General features: G+C 59.8%; 1 protein-coding gene across 1 annotated transcript; it reads right to left on the bottom strand.

Moving 5' to 3' along the window:
* Positions 1 to 641: 641 nt before the first annotated feature.
* Positions 642 to 18206, bottom strand: MED24 (mediator complex subunit 24). Its single transcript, XM_030966103.1, has 25 exons — positions 18011 to 18206; positions 15794 to 15876; positions 15136 to 15174; positions 13767 to 13840; positions 12485 to 12708; positions 11932 to 12043; positions 11310 to 11460; positions 11004 to 11117; positions 10207 to 10254; positions 9999 to 10081; positions 9595 to 9681; positions 9184 to 9295; positions 8491 to 8633; positions 7821 to 7858; positions 7134 to 7216; positions 5832 to 6010; positions 5640 to 5739; positions 5174 to 5349; positions 4617 to 4881; positions 3663 to 3844; positions 3316 to 3409; positions 2895 to 2994; positions 1363 to 1440; positions 1106 to 1254; positions 642 to 1007 (listed from the first exon to the last, which is right to left on the bottom strand). The coding sequence occupies exons 1-25, from the start codon at positions 18138 to 18140 to the stop codon at positions 891 to 893; spliced, it is 2961 nt and encodes a 986-aa protein (XP_030821963.1). The 5' UTR covers positions 18141 to 18206; the 3' UTR covers positions 642 to 890.
* Positions 18207 to 20061: the final 1855 nt, after the last annotated feature.

Below are 20061 nucleotides of genomic sequence, written 5' to 3'. Positions count from 1 at the left end.
CTGCCTCGGGGACAAGAGTTCATGACAGCTCTTGGAGGATTCACTGCTGGAGCAGCTGGCAGGGTGTGGGGACTGTCCCAGGGCAGCCTGTCCCAGCACGAGGCTGGTGTGGTGCTGCTGAGGCCACAGTTACTCACCCACTGCCTGTGCTCAGCATGGACTGAATTCACAGGGAGGAATCCCAATGAGAACTCACAGTCATGGAAAGGAATCCCAACAAGAACTCACAGTCATGGAAAGGAATCCCAACAAGAACTCACACTCATGGAAAGGAATCCCAACAAGAACTCACACTCATGGAAAGGAATCCCAACAAGAACTCACACTCATGGAAAGGAATTCCAACAAGAACTCACACTCATGGAAAGGAATTCCAACAAGAACTCACACTCATGGGGAGGAATTCCAACAAGACCTCACGCTCATGAGGCAGAATTCCCAACAAGATCCTGCTTGTGGCTGACAGCACAGCAGGGAAGCATCCCTGCCCCACCCAGTGAGAGCAGCACAGGCAGCCCACCAGCCACTCTCAGGTCCAGGACAGGGTGAGGGAGATTTCCACTCCTGCCCAGCACAGGGTTTGGCCCAGGATCGAGGGGTTTTGGGGAGTCCCAGAAGCACAAATGAGATGAGGCAAAAGCTGGTTGTACAAAAGGATTGATTTACAGAATAAAAAAAATTAGGAGGTGTCTCAGTCTCAAAAGTGCCATGAGGCAGAGCAAGGAGATGGCTCTGTGTGCTGAAGGAGCAGCCCTCCAGCAGCTGCAGTGACAGGGGCCATCCCAGGCATGCAGAGCACCAGGGAGACCCCTGGGCTCCTCCTCAGGGATCCCTGGGCTCCTCAGGGATCCCCCCAGAGCAGGGATCCCCCCTGGCTGGAGCAGCCCAGCTCACAGGGCAGCGATGGCCTTGGCGGCGACGCGGCGGCCCAGGGGCAGGCTGAGGTCAGTGATGGCCAGGACAATTTTGGGACTGGACATGGTGGACACCTTCACCAGCTCTGAAACCTGCCCAGGGACAGAGGAGAAGCACGGGTGAGTGTGTCCCACATGCTGTGGGCCCCTGGGGCATTCCCAGGCAGGGATAGGGGTGTCACTGGACCCACCATGGTGAAGGGCATGAACTGGAGGATGCTCCCACGGCTGCCCTGCTCCAGGCACTCCACACACTCCTCCATGAACCACTGCACAAACTGGGTGTGGGTGCCAGCTGTCTTGGCCCCCAGGATGGAAGAGATGAGCAGAAAGAGGTTTGCTGTGGGGACAGGGAGACAGCAACAGTCAGGTGACTTTTGGGAGGCCTGACCTTCCCACTGGTGTCCCAGTGGTCAGATGTGACCCCACAGAGCCATCCCCACCTTACCCAGCACCCGGTTCAGAGGGTCCCTCATGCTGACAGTGTGGAGCTGGGAGGCAGAGAGTGAGCTGCTCATGGAACGATCTGTGGGCAGGAACAGAGTCAGGAACAGCCTCATGGCCCCCTTGGCTGAGCCACTGTGCCCACGCTGGCCAGCTCTGGACACTCGGGGTCACCCAGCTCTGGGAGGGGCTTTGCCATGAGGCAACTGTGGAGCAGAAGAGGTTTAGGCCCCCTGTACCTGACAGTCTGTGCCAGTGGGGCACCCCAAAAACACAGCACAGATGGTTCTGCCCCATCCCTGTCCCCTCTGCCAGCCCACACGGAGCCCAGGCAGGTTTCCCACACTGCTTTTGGGATGTGACACGTGGTGTCATGAGTGTCATGATCAGCAGCAGAGGAGAACAGCAGCAACACACACATTACACATCCTGTGTGCGAGCCAGATGTCCAACAGCTGCACAGCAGCCCTCCCATCTCACTGTCAGGGTGCAATCCAGCTATCAGAGCTGAAGCACGTCCAAATCTAGCAGCAAATCCTGGGACAGACCAGGAGGATTGAGCTGACCCTAGCTGTGAAGCACTGCTGGGCAACTCCTGTGGGAAGAACTGGGTCAGGTCTGCTCCAATGGGATGGGAATCCCTTTGGGAAGGATCTTGTGCACACCCCACAGCCCCTGCCCTAATCTGCAGGATCCACCTTGTGCTGCTCTGAGGATGCTCACCAGAAAAAGAAAGCCCTCCCACACTTTTCTCATGGAATCACATGAGTTACATGGTGGCTGCAGGAAACAGCATTTCCACATCACTGCAGCAAATAGCCCAAAAAAGTCCTGAATGTCACTGGGAAGAGGTGGGACTGCCTCAGGAGGTAAAAGAAGATAAGTGAAATAAAGGGAAAAGCCCATATTTCAACAGTAATGAAACCAAACTGAAACTGAAGGTCAATGGATGTGTCGAAAACTAATATCTAGAGTAATTTGGGATAAAGGGAGAAACAATGACCTGAGAATGTCCTGACTCACTGCCCAGGAGTGTGGACAATGTATGTGGGAACTGTGACAGCACCCACTGGGCAGGACATGGACCCCCCCAGCAAATCCCGGCCGGAGCTGTCGTAACCCGTGACGCTGCAGGGACAAGGATGTGACCAGGGGCCTCATCCGCTCTGCCTCAGCCTTGTTAACAGCACTGGAATGTCAGGATTTGGCCCCAGACACCAGGAATGTCACCTCCAGCTGTGGTCTCATGAGGGATGGCTAGAGGGACACAAAGACCCCCTGAGCTCCTAGGGTGTGGGGCATTGGTATGAAAGGAAAGGGTAATGTCATCCTTTGAAGTTGTTCTGACCAGAAAAATAAAGAAATTGGCTTTTCCCAAATGCAGAAACTCCAAGATAACTCAAAAAAACACTTGAGAGCTCTAAACCCTCACCCGGCCAGTTTGGGAAGGGAAGGGGTTTTGTGCAAATGCACATTTCACACCCAAAAGGGACAGGGAGGCAGGGCAGCCATTCCCCCCTCCCCTCCTGCACTTACTGGGGCTGGAGAGGATGTTGGAATCCTCCTCGTTGGAGCTCAGCAGCCTCATGAGCTTGGAGGGCTGGGTGTCATCCAGTGGGAACAGGCTGATGTAATCCTGGGGGGAGAGGGGGGTCAGCCCCACCAGCCCCTCACCCTGCACAGGGCTGGTCACCCCACAGCCCAGCATCTGATCTCTGCTCACCCACAGCACCCCAGTCTAAGCTGGACACACGCTGAGCAGCTCGTTACAGCCCCTTGCCCAAAAAAGAAAAGGGAGAATCCTGAATTTTAAGGTTGGAAGGTCTCAGAGAAGCCAGAAAAGCTGGGCAGGGAGTCTGGATTTATCCACCCACTCCTGCCACCCTCACCTTCCCCAGCCACTGCTGCTTTTGGGCACAGAGAGCCCCCAGGCAGCCCCTGCCCCACCCAGACACACCTCAATGTCCTCCCTGTGCCTCTTCTTCTGCCGGGCTGAGGCCTGGACCTTGCTGTGGGAGGAGTAGGAGCTCAGGGCACACCAAACAGAGAGCCTGGGGACAGAGCAGGGACACAGCCAGGTGCTGCCAGCCCACCTGACAATGGGGTGTGGCACACAGCAGCTTCCTCCTCCTCCTCCTCCTCCTCAGGGGACAGCAGGGAATGGGGACCAGAGTGGGAACTGCTGGCACTGCCAAAGCCACGGTGGGATTTGGGTATCTGGGATCCTCATCCCAGCACAGATCATCCCCCCATCTCCCCAAAGAGGCCTTGAGGAGGCAGTCTCCATTGCTCTGGGGGTCTTACTTGGCCAGGGCCTTCCCGGGGGGGTCCATGAGGGTGTGCCACTTGGAGGAGTCTGTCAGCAGGTTGGGCAGGATGTGGCCCAGCAGTGTCAGCGTCAGCTGGTGCATGTCCAGGCAGAAGATGGCATAGAGCAGCTCCACAGCCCTCAGTGTGTGCTCCTTCCTCGTCTCCTTCAGCAGCTCCTGCAGGGTGGAGGGGAGAGGTGGCCCTGCCCAGAACAGTGCCAGAACTGTCCCAGCACCCAGCCCAGGGACACCCAGTGTCAGAACTCAGCGCATCCCTCTGGGTGTCCAGAGTTGCTGAGGACCCCACCGGGGGGCTCGGAGACCCTGGCACACAGCCCAAAACACCTGGGGATTTGATTTTGATCCCTGGAGCAAGTTGCCAGCTTTGTATGAGGACCTGAAACTCACAGGGGTTTGAATGGTATAATAATAAAATGATCACAGGGTGAAAATGTCAATTTTAGGATTTTTGGTATGGGGGTTATGGGGAAAAGATGGAGGAACTTGGGCGTGCCCAGCCTTTCTACTTCTTCTTCTTGTTCTCCATTTTCTGCAGTGATGTTGGCACTTTGGGATTGGTTTAGAGTAGAAGTGCACTGTCTAACATAGGTGATAGGTGTTGGGAATTAAGTGTAAATATGTTATATGTAGTTTGTAGTATAAAAGGACAACACCGGTCCGGGGTGCGTCAGGCTGCCCTGATGAGCAGCCCGGCTGAGCAAGAAAATTGTATAGATAAGAATTGATAAACAACCTCAAGACTGAAAAGTGAAGAGTCCAGACTCGTTCTTCAGCCGTGCAGGCCAAAGCAGAGACATCCTGCACATCTCGGGGCAGCAATTAACAACAGCTACCTGAGAACCCAGGACACTGGGAACACAAACTAGACCCACCATTCCTGGCCTCAGCACCCTGCCCAGCACTAGGAGTCCCTCCTGCCCTCTCATACCTTGACCAGGTTGTTGCAGAACCAGTAGACACCCCCCATGTGCAGCAGGGTGTCGAAGATGTGGATGGAGCGGCTGTCGACCCAGCCCTTCTCCAGCACCTTGGTGAACACGCTGGTCAGAACCTCCTTGATGGGCTTCTTGGGGGGCAGAAGGTTCCAGTAGGGAATGGTGTCCATGCCAGTGGAGGGGAATTTGATCTGCGTGGCCGTTTGCTGCAGGACGTCTGCACACATGTGCTCCAGGATGGAGCTCATGATCACCACGCTGGGACAGAGAGATGGGGTCAGGGCACAGGGAGGGGACAGCAGGGCACAGAGAATGGCACAGTACTGGGAAGCAGAAACAGGGAAGATGGCATGGCACTAGGAATAAGAAGAAGGGCACGAGACAATGGCACTGGAAAGTGGAAAGGGGACAGGAGGCAGCATGGCACTGGGCAGCAGAAGCAGGGCAGGAGATGGCACAGGATCAGGAAGGGGAAAAGGGGAAGCAGGGCAGGAGCTGTGGCCCTGGGACACAGCTGCAGGGCAGGAGCAGGCCCGTGGCCCCAGCTCACCGCTCGTTGTAGAACTGCAGCGTGTTCTCCCCGTAGAGGGGCGTGGCCAGCTGCCGGATCATCTGCAGCGACTTCTCCCGCTCATCCAGGCCCAGCATGCGGACATGGGCCACCAGCCAGGCCACTGCACACACTGCCATGCTGCACACCTTCCCCTTGATGTTTTCTGTGATTTTCTAGGAGAGGAGATAAGCACAGCCAGGTGGGTGTGCAGCCATCACCTCCCAGGGCTGTGGGTCCTGACTGCAAGGTCCCAGCCCTTGTCTCCTCCATGGGTGACACTGTCCCTGCCAGTCCCACTGCCACCCACAGGGCACTTTGGAGCAGGAACAAGGGGCTGGAGCCACATCCCACTTCCAATCTCCAAGGCAGCTGCCAGAGCGACCAGGGCAGGAGAATAGAGTACCCCAGAACTTCTGGACCCTTGTCCCCTCCTCAGCTCCACTCTGCCCCCCAGCAGCCCCACCTGGATCGACTCAAAGGTGAGGACTCCATTCTCCCAGGCATTGAGGATCTCCAGTATGGCAGCTGAGATGCTCAGACACACCTCGTGCCACTTCATCTGCCTGTCAGGGAGAGAGATGGGGATTCAGAGCCAGCTGTGGGGCTGGGGGCTCCCTCCAGACCTGGCAGGGTGGGCACACGGGAGGGCTCTTACACCAGCTTCATCTCAGAGGAGTTGTTGAGGAGGGCAACCAGGGACTCCACCTTGGTGGAATCCGGGCGGAAGCAGGGGTGGTCGGGGTTGAGGATCTTCCCCTCCTCGGGCATGCAGGTCAGCATCCAGGTCTCAAAGAAGGGCACCTCACCTGAAGGGTTGGAATCTGACAGGATCACCTGGAAAGGAACCAACACGGGGTCTGCATCCCCATCCCCAGGTGGGGACCCTGCTGGGGATCCTCACCCTGGGGTCTGTCCCCACCCTGGGGTGCTCATGGCCGTGGGAACAGCGCCGCCCTGTGGCCCGGAGGGAGGGACAGGCACTGGTCAGGCCCCAGCAGGGCACTGGTCAGGCCCTCTGAGGCATTGGTTTCCCCTCTGTGGGTTGTGGTTTCCCCTAACACCAGGGTGCTTCCCAGCAGAACACAGCCCAGCTCAGAGCAGAGATGCCAGGCCAGCTGGGAGTGTGGCCACGGGGTCACAGTGTCCAGCTCAAACAAGTCCTTTGTTCCCCCACCCCAACAAGCCAACATAAGGTCCCTAGGGCTGGGGTCACCCCTGTAGGGGCCATGAGCTGGGAACCCCACATGTCACTTCCTCCCCTCAGCCTGTGTCACCCAGGGGACACTATTTTTGTCCAAAAAAAGTTTCGCACATCTGTTCAGCAGCAGCTGGGCAGGAAAGCTGCTGGGATGGGAGGGGGGGATGAGATCTCATTGCACAGCCCTGGGCACATCCATCCCTGCCTGTTCTCCCCTCCCTGCTCCCTGGGCTGGCTGGGCAGGACCCTTCTCTCCCCCTCTCTGCATTCCCAGGGTTTCGGTATCGTTTCACCTCCCAGCACACACAGATGTCGAAACACCAAAAGTGGTTTCCCGAGCAGGGCTGGGAGTTCCTCCTTAGACAGGGAGAGCTGACACTGCCTGGCCATGCCAACCAGTGCCAAACTGGAGGGGCAAACTGGGAGCAGTCTGGTGAGCTGCAAGGCCATTGGAAGCAGCATTCCCACTGATCCCACCAATGGAGCACAGCCCAAGTCCTCAGGGAGGTGACAGCCAGTCCTGGCACCCAGAGAGCCCCAGGGACAGATTTCCAGGTGACAGGCACTGGGTGCTGTGCTCTGGGCTATGAAGTGGCTGCAGGGACAGTGGCAGGCTGGCCACTAGAGGAGGCTGATAGGCTGCAGCAGAGCAGGGGCTGAGCTGGCAGATCTGAGAGCTCCTCTTAGGATCCAGCCGCATCCTTCCCCTCCCTCACAGGATCCAGTCCCACCCTCTCATCCCCCTCAAAGGATCCTTACCTCTGAGCCATAGGTCTGGGCCACATGGCACAGCATGAGGAAGGAGATGTCAAAGAGCAGAGCCCGGACTGGGCCACTCTTGGCTGAGGGAGGAGAAATAAAAACCTTGGGGCTCTCTGGCCTCAGCAGGAGGAGGGAAGCAGAACCCCACAAGCATGGGGGCCAGGGCCCTGTTTCCCCCACACAGAGTTTTTAATCCCCCCAGTGTGAACAAAGGGATGTTCCAAGTGCCTCCCCCCACCTCATCTGCCCCTGCTTGAGCCCCCAGAGCAGCTCTGGCCTCCTCTGGGCAGCCCCAGCCCAAGTGGGGCCCCCCTCACCACGGAAGGTCAGAGCATTCTGCAAGTTTCATCACACAGAGTCAGAGTCCTTATCTGGGCTGTGCTGACACATCACCCCTTCCAGGGAGGGAGCCAAGGGGCCCCCAGGCTCAGCTGGGGAGAGGGAGCCCACGGGAACACCCCAGATTTGAAATGGACACACACATGAAGGCAGCATGTCCCCAGATCCCTGCTGGCACAGGGCCCCCTCCCTGCCAGCACCCCCAGCCAGGCCTGGCACAGCTCAGCTGGCTCTGGTGCCACAGCCAGTCCCAGTTTAACCCAGGCAGGCCCCAGAGCACCCCAGCTGGGGCAGCAGGGGGGGCACAGCTCCAATCACCCCACGCACGGACGAACACGCACTCACAGATTTCCCCGGTGATTTGCTTGGTGAATTCATTCAGCCTGGAGGGGCAGAGAGTGGCAGCAAAGCATGATCAGTCCAACCACACAATTCCCAGCCCTGACACAAGCAGGGCTGGCCTGCAGAACCCCCCCAAACTCCAGCCCAGCACAGAGGGGCAGGAGATGCAAGGCCCATCTCTGCAGATACCCTCCAGCACCACAGGGACGTCACCTCCTCCCTGTCTCTGCTCCCTGTGGCCACACAGGTCCAGCCAAGCTGCTCACTCACACCAAGGGGCTCTCCCCAGAGCCAGCTCTGAGGACATTTCAGAGCACAGACCCCCCAAGCCACCTTGGGAGAGCCCATCACACAGCCCCACGGGTGTGCTGCTGTGTGTGCACTGGTTAGGACATGTGTGTCTGCAGAAGGCAGGGACACACTGCCCTGGATCCAGGGCTTGGCCACAGCCTTCAGTTTTCTGAACACCCCAGACCAGCCTGGCTCCAATTCTCTGTCCTGTTCATACAAAGATGGGGTGTTGTGGGGTGCAGCATCCCTGAGATCCCAGTCCTCTCCAATGCTACACAGGGCCACAGGCACATCCAGGCCTATTTAGGGGGCAGATTAGGGGGCTGCCTGTTCCCCAAGACCCCTGGTCACCAGTCACAGTGCCACCCATGTGGACACTCACTTGACAAACTTCCGAGCGAAGGATTTCAGCTTCCCAGTGGCTGCTGCTGCTGCCAGCAGCAAGTCCAGGCTCTTCCCAGACAGCATGTGACCCAGGACCCCCAGCAGGCCCTCGGGGGACTTGGAGTGATCTGCATCCATGGTCTACAAGCCAAAAAGTAAGAGGAAATGGAAGTCATGGGAGATGTGTGCTACAGAGTAGCAGCAAACTCCAGCTTTTTGGGTATAGAGTTGACCAGCTGCAAGAGCTATCCCTGAGACCTTAAGGAACAGGGACCTGCAGGATTTGGGAGAGGTGGAATGGAGACCTCTGAGCCCCTGCCTCCAGCAGGAAAACATCCCCTGTCACTCAGTAGCAGCGAAATAACCAGAGTGACACAGGGAGAGGGGGAGTCCCCCGGGAAGAGGGGAGATACAGAGAGCAGCTGAGCGGGCCGGGCAGAGCTGGCTGGGCTCAGGCTGCTGGCACTGATGACATGCCACCTGACAGCTTCTCCTGGGAAGGAGGAGGGGAGCTCCTCATCTCCACAATGGAGCAGCAATGCTCGAGTGATTCCTCCACTACTCCACCCCAGGGCAGGAAGAAACCCGGCACCTCCCAAGCACCCTGGCTGCCTGCTTAGACTGATGCTGCTGGCAAAGGGCTCCAGGCCTGAGCCCAGCCAGCCCAGCAGGGCTGCAGAAGGGCACTGACCTTCAGGATGTTGGTGACAGTGGGCTCAGCCCTCAGGATGAGCCCAGGGTTGGGCTGGATATTGGCGTTCTCGGCCGATTTCAGCGATGGAGAGTTTTCCTTGTCTGCGGCCCTGGGGGACCCCAAAGAAGGGCCAGTGTGTAGGAATCCATCACCCTGCCTCCCTCCACCCACCCATGGCACCCTCAAGGGACAGCCACTGCCTCAGGCCACCACCAGCTGCCTGTCTGAGGGGATAGACTCTGCCTGTACCCAGCCTGTCCCAAAAGCAGCATCCTGTCCCCCCAGGCCACCATGCATGTCCCAGGTGCAGTCCCTCAGTGTCAGCACAGCTGCTCCCTCATGTACCCCCCAAAACCAGCTGCTCCAGCCCCCCTTGTGGGGGTTCCCCAGACTTTGGGGTGGCTGTACCGTTTGTCGATGAGGTTGTTCATGTTGGCCTCGGACAGCAGCCCCTGCTTGCTGCACTCCTGCAGGAGCAGGCTCATGCAGTTGCAGCTGGAAGAGAGAGGAGAGCTGTAGCCCCAAGGACAGCATTCTTGTCACCCCAGACAGTGCCACAGGGCAGGGGGATCGTGAGCTGGCTGCTGTCCCACCCCTCTGAGGGTGCTGCAGGGTCCAGAGCAGCTCTGGGTGTCACACACACGACTCAGCTGTCACACCCTCACTGCCTCACGCATGTGGCAGCAGCAGTAGCTCCTCAGGAAGAAGAAATGGGATCAGAAACCAACTCAGCCCTGCCAGGAGCTGCCCCAGCACCCCACACTGAGGACAGGGTGCTTGTGGCAGCTGTGCCATGCTGAGCACTCACTCACTTGCAGCGCTGGTCGGCTTTGTCGAGCAGAGGGGTCAGCTTCAGCAGGAACTCAAAGGCAGAGTTCACATCCTCAGTGAAATCCTGACAAACACAAAGCAAGCACTCAGCTCACCAGCCCACCTCCCCCTGTCCCCACCTGCTCCAGCAGGGAAGGTTTTTGGGACAGGGAACATTTCCCCGTGCAGGTACAGCACCATCAGTCTCACCTTGTCCCCTTGGGGATACTTCTTGAGTTTAACCAGCACTTGGGGCATCTGAAAAACACAGGGCACAGAGTGACATGAGGGCAGACCCCATGCCACAGCTGGGACCCCCCAGCAGCAGCAGCCCACACCAACAGAGCTGCACACAGCTGCTCTCCCAGCCCCAGGAAAGCAGCATTTCTGGAGCAGCGTGTGCACCCAGGGGACTTTGTGCCCCTGTTCCCCTCTGCAGTGTCCTTCCACCATCACCTGGAGCCACACTTCCCCCAAAACATCTCAGGAAAACTCAGTCTGCCAAGCAAAATGAGGCTGGGCCGAAAAGAGGCCCCTGACAGCAAAGCTGATGCTCAGGGGGTGACAGGAGGGCTGGAGTGGGCTCAGGTGGGGTAGACCCCAAGGGACACATTGTGGGGAGTGGGGATCACCCTAAGGAGGACATTGTGAGGAGTGGGACACCCTAAGGGGCACATTTTGGGGTGTGGGGGTAACCCAAGGGGAATTCTGAGTGGGTGAGGGGCACACTGTGGGGTTGGAAGACATCCCAAGGGACACAAGGTGAGTGGCACACTGTGGGGTGGAAGTCACCTTGAGGGGCACACTGTGGGGTGAGGGGCACACTGTGGGGTGGGGGGGCACACTGTGGGATGTGGGCACCCCAAGGGGCACACTGTGGGGTGTGAGCACCCCAAGAGGCACACTGCAAGCAAGAAGGACTGATTGCTGTGGCAGAGCTCAGACCTCAGCAGGAGCAGGGAAAGGACAGCAGCAGGCAGGGATTTGGTGCTGGGGCTGGGTCCTACCTTCAGGAAGGTGAAGGCTGTCCACTTGAGCTCCTCTGTGCCCTCAGGACACTCGATGAGGCCCACAAAACAGGCCTTCCAGATCTCCAGCACGAAGAGAGGGGAGGGGATGCGCTGTGGGGCACACACACAAACCCTCCCAGTGCTGGGCTGGCAGCAAAGCACATCCCCCAGCACAGCCAAAGCCCTGCTGAGGTGTTGATGGGCTCCTGCTGCTCCCCTGGAGCAGGACCAGCACAGGGAAGGCACATGGCCTGGCCCCACAGCCCCAGGCTGCCTGAGCAGAACACACTGTCACTTCTGTACCTGCATCCTCTTCACCATCATCAGCTGCTCCACCAGGGGCTGGGTCTCTCCTGTGAGGTTCATGGTGCCCTCCAGCAGCACCACAGCGTGCACGGTGGGGAAGCCTGTCTTGTTCAGCTGCTCTGAGTGCACTGAGAGCATGGTGGGGATGCTGGGTGGAAGAGGACAGCACAGGGTCACTGGAGCCCTGCAGGGACAGATTCCTGCTCCTCCTGTCCCACTCCCATTCCCTGGCCAAACCCCTGACCTTTGCTGCCCCTGGGGCAGGCACTGGAACACCTAGGAGCTCCAAGGCTCAGCCAAGCCCTCGAGCCCTGGGAGCAATTCCAGGGGGATCCAGAGCAGGGACAGCAGCCCTGGTGTGGCCAGAGCAGCTGAGGGATAGTAAAAGGTCTCAGGGTCACCAGAGGAGCAACCCCTGGGTAAGACTCTTCTGCAACAAGCCACTACTGGCTCTGTCCTCTCTCCTCTGGGCAGCCCCTGCTGGAGCAGGGAAGGGACGGGGAAGCAGGGAGCCAGTGTGCAGGCAGGCAGGAGCCTCAGAGCAGGATTTTGGGGGACTCAGAGTAAGGCTCAGACCCATTTCACCCCCTGAGCCCGTGGGGCAGCAGCACACAGCCACCTCTTGATGAGGGACACGCAGTCATCAGCCTGGCTCCGCAGCGGGGAACTGCCCAGGTTGTTCAGGTTCTCTCCCAGCTTGACCAGGGACTGCTCCACGGTGCTCCAGGAGGCTGGGGAGGGAAGGCAGGGATTCAGTGAAGGGAAATGGGGAAACCAAGCAGGCCAGTTCCAAGGCCCACAGCAGGCTGAAGAGGCTGGGAGTCCCCACTGGTGATCTGTGTGCTCCCAGCAGGTCCCACCCCAAGCCCAGCCTGGCACAGCCTCCTGGCCAGACACAGATGAAGGCGTGGGGCTGTGCCAGGCTGTGGGAGCACAGCGCACCCAGGAACAGCTCCCACAGCCTTCACATTAATTCTGCTCCTCTTCCAAAGGCAGCACACAGGGGAGGGGGCAGAGAGTGGCACAGAGCCAGGGAGGAGACGGTTCCAGCAACAGGGCTGGAAGATGGATGGGCTTGGAGCCGCAGGGACAATGCGGCAGGAGCCGGGCAGGGGGAAGGGAGAGGTGCCAATGACATCTCTCCAGGGCCAGCATGCAGGGCAGGGACGTACAGGTCTCCTCCAGCTTGGCAATGTGGATCAGGGCACGGTTCTTGGTGCTGCTGAGCACCTTCTCCAGCCTCTCCAGGCACATCTTCAGCTGGTTCTCCGCTGCTGCCTGCTCCAGAGGATCCTTCACCTTCTCGGCGTAGAAGGTGGCGCAGCGCAGGAGCCAGGTGAGGGCACTGAGCAGCGCCCTGCACAGGCTGATGCACTCCTCAGCCTTGCCATGGCAGCTGGGACAGGAGAAAAGTGGGAATATGTTCACTGTGAGTGTGGAAACTGAGGCACGGACACTGGGTAGGCTAGAGAACCCAAAGCCAGGTCCTGGGCTCCCAGCCCACTCCTCTGCTGTAGATCTCAATCTGCTCATCCCACCAGAATTCCTGCTGTGCCAGGGGGAAGGAGACACCCCCAGCCCCCACCATGCAGCCTCCTCGTTGGCCTCTCCACTACAGGGAAACTTTCCAAGCTTTTAATCAAATTATCTTGCTAAGGGAGGCTCAGCATTGATCAGCGCGCTGCGAGAGGTGAACGCTTTCCCCTCCTGATGCACAAATCATTGGGGCCAGAAGTTTTGATCAAATTAAGCAGAGGATCAGAGCAGGCAGGAGAGGATTAAGGGCCGGCTCTGCAGTTGGCCAGCGACAGCTCCTTGTCAACATCTGCCACTGATGCATATTCATTGCTGCTGCTGCTTCATTTCATCTCATTGAAGAGCCTTCCTCATCCTCCTTCTCCTCCCACTGTCCCTGCCACATGTTCCTGCCTCCCAGAAGAGGCTGTCAGGGGTTAACAGGAAGATTTCTGAGCTTTCTAAAAAAGTTTTTGTGGCCTGAATTGTCTGGACTCCCCTGGGTCCTGCAACACCAGCGGAAAAGCATAAAGGAAAAAAACAAGGCAGTGCCTAGGGCAGGACCAGACTGGGACATGCAGCTGGGGCCTGGGAAGGTGCAGAGGGAAAGGAAATAGAGACCCTTGGACCATGGGTCTTACACCCACCCCATCCAGCTGAACTGGGAAGGAAAACCACAGTGAGGTTTCTCTCAGAATAGGGGGAGTTTCTGGCAGCTTCCCACAAAGCTGGTGGGGTTTGGATTCCCTCTGCTGTCCCTGTGCTGGCACTCACGAGGCAGCAACTTGGTAAGGGACACAGAGCTGGAGGGGGAACCTGCCTTCCTCTGCCAGGGTGAGTATTCTGGGATCAGACAGGACCCCCAGGCTCTGCTGGTTCCTGGTTCTGCCCATGGCACAGCCAGGACAGAGCTGGCAGTGCTGGAACACCACACAGTACCTGAGGCGGTCACAGAACATGTCCATGATCTCCAAGAGCGACTGGACACACAAATCCCGGGAGAAGTCATCGAACTAGAGCAGGGGAACACAGAGAGGCTTCAGACGGGGACTGCTCCGGCAGCTCCACACAAGCATAAGCCCTTCCTCCAGGGCCGGGCCAGCCTCTGCGGCCACAGGACACTCCCCCTGGCAGCTGCCCAGAAGCCACTTGAATGAGAAGTAGGTCAGCGCTGTCTGTCGGCCAGGTCGTGCCCTCCCGGGGTTGTGAGAGGCGGTGGGGCCGCGGCAGCAGGGCCGGGGCTGGGTTTTCTCCGCAGCCTCGGGCAGGGGCTGCTCTGCCGCGGTGCGGCGGTGGTGGCCGGACGCCAGCCCCCTGCCCACCCCCGGCTCGGTGGGGCTGGCAGCGCCAACAGCCCGGCCGGCCGCGGGGCTGGGGGCGGGGGGCAGCAGAAGCGCGGCCCCCCCGCCTCCTCCCGGAGCAGATGGGGAGCCCCGCCGGGCCGGAGCTTGCCCGCAGCTCCGCGCTGGGCCCACGCTGCGCTGAAGGAGGAAGGCTCGGCTGTCAAGGTCAGCGCTGTGCCCGCCCCTCCGAACGGGCAGAGACGAGGCACGGGCTAACAGCAACGAGCCCGAGCCCTTCGGAGCAAAGCTGGGCTGGGCTCTGCTCTACCCTCCCCTGAGAGCCCCCTGGGACCCATGCAGGGGTCCCCACCTCGGCAGAGCTCCAAGCTCAGCCTGCAGTCCCCCAAAATTTTCAATGCTGACTGCCAGCGAAGTTCTCCCCTCCATCCCCATAACAACAACAGAAATCATTTTCCCTTAAGTCATTCCTCCTTTGGCCACCCTGACAAGGAGGAGAGTGGGGGGTCTGTCATAGCCTGTGAGGAGCTTCCCAACACCAAACAGAGGCAGCCATGGAGGGTGCTCAGTGTCCCCAAGGAAGCAGCACAGGGACACAGAGCACAGCTGAGCGTGGTGTGTGGCTGCAGCCGCATGGCCCAGGCCCTGGCAGCTCCTCCATGGCCAGCTCTGATCCCCACAGCGCTGCCAGCACCGCCGGCCGCAGCGGGATGTGGTTTCCAGCAGTTGGGATGAGGTTACACACAGGCAGGAGCCTGCCAGGCCCCCCAGGGCAGAGGGACAAGGCATTCACACCCCCAAAACCCCCTGGGACCCAGAGCAGCCCATCCCCAGGGGGACACAGAAAGGCTTGGGCGTTCATCTGCGCCGGCTGCCCGCTGCTGACTCAGCCCAGGACGTCGCTTTCCACTTGACCTATATTTGGTGAGAGTTTGTGGGGAGGGAAAGGGATTTGTAGGGTTGTGGGTGAAGAGTGAAACCTCTGAGAGCACCTGTCAGAGCCCTACCTTGCTGATGGCCATCAGCACCGTGGAATAGGACACCATCTACAAGAGAGAAAGCCAAAACAAGCGCGGTGTCGCAGGGGCTCGTTGCTGAGGAACGGCAAGGTCGGGGCACGGCCCCGCTGCCTGTCACCGCAGACGGGGCCAGGGCTGGGGCGCTGACCCGGCACAAATCCAAACAGACATTTTTAGGTGATGGCTGATGGGTTTCACACAAACTTTAGGCGATATTAAATGCCAGGATATGGAATTGTGGAGCTCACAGCGAGTGCGGAGCCTCTCGGGGGGCAGAATTGCCACCCTGGGCGATGGCAGAGGCTATTTATGGAAACATCCCTGCCCAGGGCACACAGTGAGCCCTCCACTGCCTGCTCCAGCCCCAGAGAGGCTCACATGGGGGTTTGGGGTGTCTGCCCCAGCTCCAGAGAGGCTCACATGGGGGTTTGGGGTGTCTGTCCAGCCAAGGAAAGGCTCACATGGGGGTTTGGGGTGTCTGCTCCAGCCCCAGAGAGGCTCACATGGGGGTTTGGGGTGTCTGCCCAGCCCCAGAGAGGCTCACATGGGGGGTTTGGGGTGTCTGCCCACCACCAACACCCCAGCTGCTTTGCCCAACCTCGCTGAGGCTGCAAGGTGACCCCCAGCAGCACCAGCAGGTCCTTACCTGGGAGCTGATGGCATATTTCAGGTAGGACAAGATGAGTGGGTTTGGGGATGGCCCAATCATGGCCTGCTCCAGGAGAGCCTCTGCAAGGAAAGAGGGTCCCAGGTCAGCACATGGGGACACACACTCTGTTCTCCCCTCATCCCACAGGGAAGCTGGCAAAGTCCAACTGTACCAACCACAGAGACTCCAAACCAGTTTTCCCCTAAATTCACTGAATCCCACAACTTTCTAATCCCTGAATAATTCAGGCAGAGCTCGCAGCCTCCTGCTCCAGCCCCGAAACTGCTGCTGCTGCTCTCCACATTCTCCTCCCTCCCACTTCTTGCCAGGAGGCTCCTGCAGCCTCCACTGAGTGTCTTTTACCCAGGCACCTGGGGCTGAGCTTGGGGCCACCAGTCCCCTGCACTGGGCGCAGCCCTGCCCGTCTGGCCCTCGGTGGCCCGAGGGGCTCTGCCCGTCCCATCTGCTCAGCCAAGCCTTTAATTGCCCATTTGAACCATGGCAGAGTGCAGGAAGCACCTCCCTGAGCAGGCCCCGGGCTGCAGAACAGCCTGCAAGTAGGTCAGAGCACCCAGATGTAAAAGGGGGAGCAGCAGCCGGGTGGGAATTTGTCACCCCAAAGCCAAGGAGGAGGAGGCACCAGCAGATCCTGAGTGCAGGAGACTCCCTGAGTGTCATTCCAAGGCTGAATCCTGGGCCAAGAGGGTCTGGGATGAGGACAGAAGGCTGCTGGCAGCCATCCCCTCCCCAGCCCATCCCAGGGTGTCACCACGAGCCAGCCACATGCTGCTCCCTGCTGCAGACGTGTCAGCAGCGATCTGCCAGGCCCTGCCGTGATCCTGGCAGCTCGTGCCAGCTCTCCCTCCTTTGTACTTCCAAGCTGAGCTTGGGAAAGGACAGCTCTGGGGGCTGTGGTGAGGAAGGGAGCTGCTGTTCCAGCCATCAGGACCTCGGCAATGGGCTCTCCCTGTGTGCAAACAGTGCTCAGAGTCAGGGCCAGCATCCTGCCCGTGTGGCTCCCAAAAGGAAAAGGGGACAGGGCTCCTTCTCCTCCTGGCACAGGAGCTGCCCAAAAGAAACCACTGAGCCCTGGCTAAATGTGGGCCAGGAGAAACTCATTCCTGCAGAAATAATAGGGAATTATCCTCTCTGTGTCTGTTTTTGGGGATACACAGATGAGGCCAAGCCAAGCACCCCGCAGGCCTCGCTGCCAGAGGAGCAGGAGCCGGTGCCACCAGGGTGGCAAGAGACACCTGGGAGCCCCAGGGACCAGCTGGGCAGCAGCAGGGCTGGCCCTCGAGCCAACCACCCCCACCCCCAGCAAATCCATCCACAGCAAATCCCTCTCCCCACGGCCACAGCTCCATTTGGCCCCTCCAGCCACACCTCGGAGATGACAAACCCAGCAGGGGCAGCTCAGCAGCGGGGACAGGGTGTGACAAAAAACAGACACTGCCAGAAAATCCAATGGGAGGGTGGGGAAAAGGGAAAAACATGAACAGGGGAAAGAGCCCCACACTCAGAGGAGTGAGAGCTGCTGCCTGTGTGGGGCTGGTTCCTTTAAACCCCCTGGAGCAGCAGCTCTGTTTATTTATCCCGGGCCTTGCTGCACAGGGAAAATCCCAGCACCAAGTTTCTATAATTAGCAGGAGAGCCTGGCAAATCTTTAAACCAGTCCTAGCCTTTGGCAGGATTTCTGTGAAATGCCCTTGAATTGGGCTGGGAAGCAGCCTTGGGAGCAGCACCTGGCTCCTGTGCAGTGCTAGAATCAGGAAATCAGGGAATCATTAAGGCTGGAAAGACCTCCAGGAGCATCTCACCATAACCCAAACCCCCTGGAGCCACATCCACATGGTAACTCCACCACAGCCTGTTCCAACACCCTTTCAATGAAGAAATTTCTCCTCATTTCCAACTTATTTCTCTCCTGGCTCAACTCGAAGCTGCTTCTCTTGTCCCAAAAGCTACACTGTGCTGACCCCTGAACCCTCCCATGGGGAAAAAGGAGGGAATGACCCCAAAACGGGGGGAACAGTTGGGAATGGGAATTTGTGGGAAGGAAAGGGGGAGCGGGGGGAGCAAAATGCAACAGGCACCCCCATAATACCCCAAAGGGAGGAACACGGAGGGCAACACCTAAATACACGCGTGGGGACCCCCAAAACAGCCCAGTGTACCCGGTAAGGAGGGAGAACCTCCCGCCTCCCCCCAGACCTGCCAAGTTGAGGATGTCCCAGGTGGCTCCGCGGGGAAAGAACCGCTTCATGTTTATGGCCCATTGATAGTCGCTCCAGCGCTCCTTCCAGGCCTGCAGGATGGCCTGCTTCAGGTTCACCACCTTCATGGTCACCCTGCGGACGGACAGCTCAAGGCGAGGGGGTCGGGGCCCTGACCCCAGAACGGGCCGGCGAGAGCGGGGAAGCGGCCCAGCGGTTTCGGAGGGCCGCGACTGGGGGTCTGCCCGCTCTCCGGGCCTGGAGGAGCTCGGAGCCGCCCCGGAACCCCCCGGAGCCCCCGAGGTTCGGTGCCCGCGGGTCCCGCCGGGTCCCGCCGCCCCTCACTGCGGCCCGGCGCCGCCCTCAGCGCCTGGGCACCGCCATTGCGGCACCTGCCAACAAGCCGCACGCTGATTGGGCGGCGGGGCAGGGCGGGCGCGGGGGGTGATGGGAGTTGTAGTTCGGGAGGGCTAGGCCGGGCGGGGGCGGGAGTGAGTGTGCAAAGGGTGCGTGGGAACGGGGGGCGAGTGTGCAAACAGCGGGGTGAGAGTGCAAACAACGTGTGGGTGAGCAAACGGGGGAGAGCGGGCTGACGCAGGATGTGTGTGTGTGGAAACGCGGGGCTGAATGAGGAAATAGGACTTTAACTATGCAAACACCGGGGGTGAGTGTGCAAATAGGGTGTGTGTGAAAATGGCGGGTTGCAAACACGGGGGTGTGCAAACAGTGCATGGTGTGCAATTAGAGGGGTGTGGGAAGGTGGGGGGTACAAACACGGTGAGAGGGTGCAAATATGATGCGTATGTGAAAAGGAGGAGTAGTGCAAAGGGTGAGTGTACGAACAGGGGATGTAGAAATCGGAGGTGAGTGTAAAAACAAGGGATGTGCAAACATGGTGCAGAGGGGTGAGTGTGCAAAGGCTCTGGGGGGGCAGCACGGGTCTCCCAGCACGTCTGTGTGTGTGTGCAGGTGTGCAAATGTGTGCATGCACACAGGCAAGCGAGTTCACACGTGTGTATGCCAAGAGCGTGTGCGTGTGTGTGTTCTTGCACACGTGTGCAGACACCAGCACCCCCGGGCAGGTGTTGCACACACAGGTCCCAGTGCAGGGGTGGGCACACGCGGGTGTGCACGGCCGTGTGCTGCAGACACGTGTGTGCACACACGTGGCACAGCCATGGGCCCGGGCTGCCCCCCACCCCCTCCCTGCAGCACCAGCCGCTAAAAATATCCCCAGGGATGGTGCCAGCCGTTGCCATGGCAACGGGAGGATGGGGAGCAAGGCCGGGGGGCAGCCCCCCAGAACTGCCAGCGCCCCCCCCCTCAGTACTCCCAGCACACCAACCCCCCCGGAACGCCCCCAGCAGCCCCCCAACACCTCCAGCACCCCCAGAACCCCCTGCAACCCCAACACCCCCAGAACCCTCCCAGCCCCCCCCCAAAACCCTCAGCACCCCCAACAATGTCAGTACCCCCAGGGGAACCCCCAAGGCTCAGGAGCAGGGTGAAGACCCCCATGGGGCTGAGGTGGGGGCTCAGTCACCCACTGCCCCCATTTTCCGGGGAGGGTAGGAGGGGGGGAGGGCTCCGCGGCCCCTTAATTCCCCGGTTAATCATTCATGGGGCCGGGGCGCAGCAAATCCGCCCGTGCCGGGGCCGGGATTAGGCGGGCGAGCAGCACTGCCCAGCCGGCGAGGGGCCCCGGCAGCACGGGGGGGTCCCGCCGGGGGCAGCCCTGTCCATGAGTAGGGATTTCCTGTGCAGGGGGGGCCACTTCCCACAGCTGGCCGGGAAAAGACACCACGGGGGTCTCCAGGCTCTGCTGGACCCCCCTTGGCACAGCACCCCCAAAGTCAGGGGGGAGGGGGTGGTGGGGGTGCTGGAGGGGTGTGCTCGGGGGGTCGCAGCTCCCCGGGGCACCGCGGGGGCGGCCGGGTTGGGGGGAAGGCGTCGAGGCTTCGTTGCCTTGGCAGGGCGCCCCGGCACAGCTGCCTCCGGCCCGGGGCCGGGGGGGCCGGAAGGGGCCGGGGCCGTTCCCAGCGCCGGGGG

The sequence above is a fragment of the Camarhynchus parvulus genome, chromosome 27 (genome assembly GCF_901933205.1).
Source record: "Camarhynchus parvulus chromosome 27, STF_HiC, whole genome shotgun sequence".
Taxonomy (NCBI): Eukaryota; Metazoa; Chordata; class Aves; order Passeriformes; family Thraupidae; genus Camarhynchus; species Camarhynchus parvulus.
The sequence above is the reverse complement of the archived record's forward strand: the minus strand, read 5'-3'. Positions and strand labels throughout refer to the sequence as shown.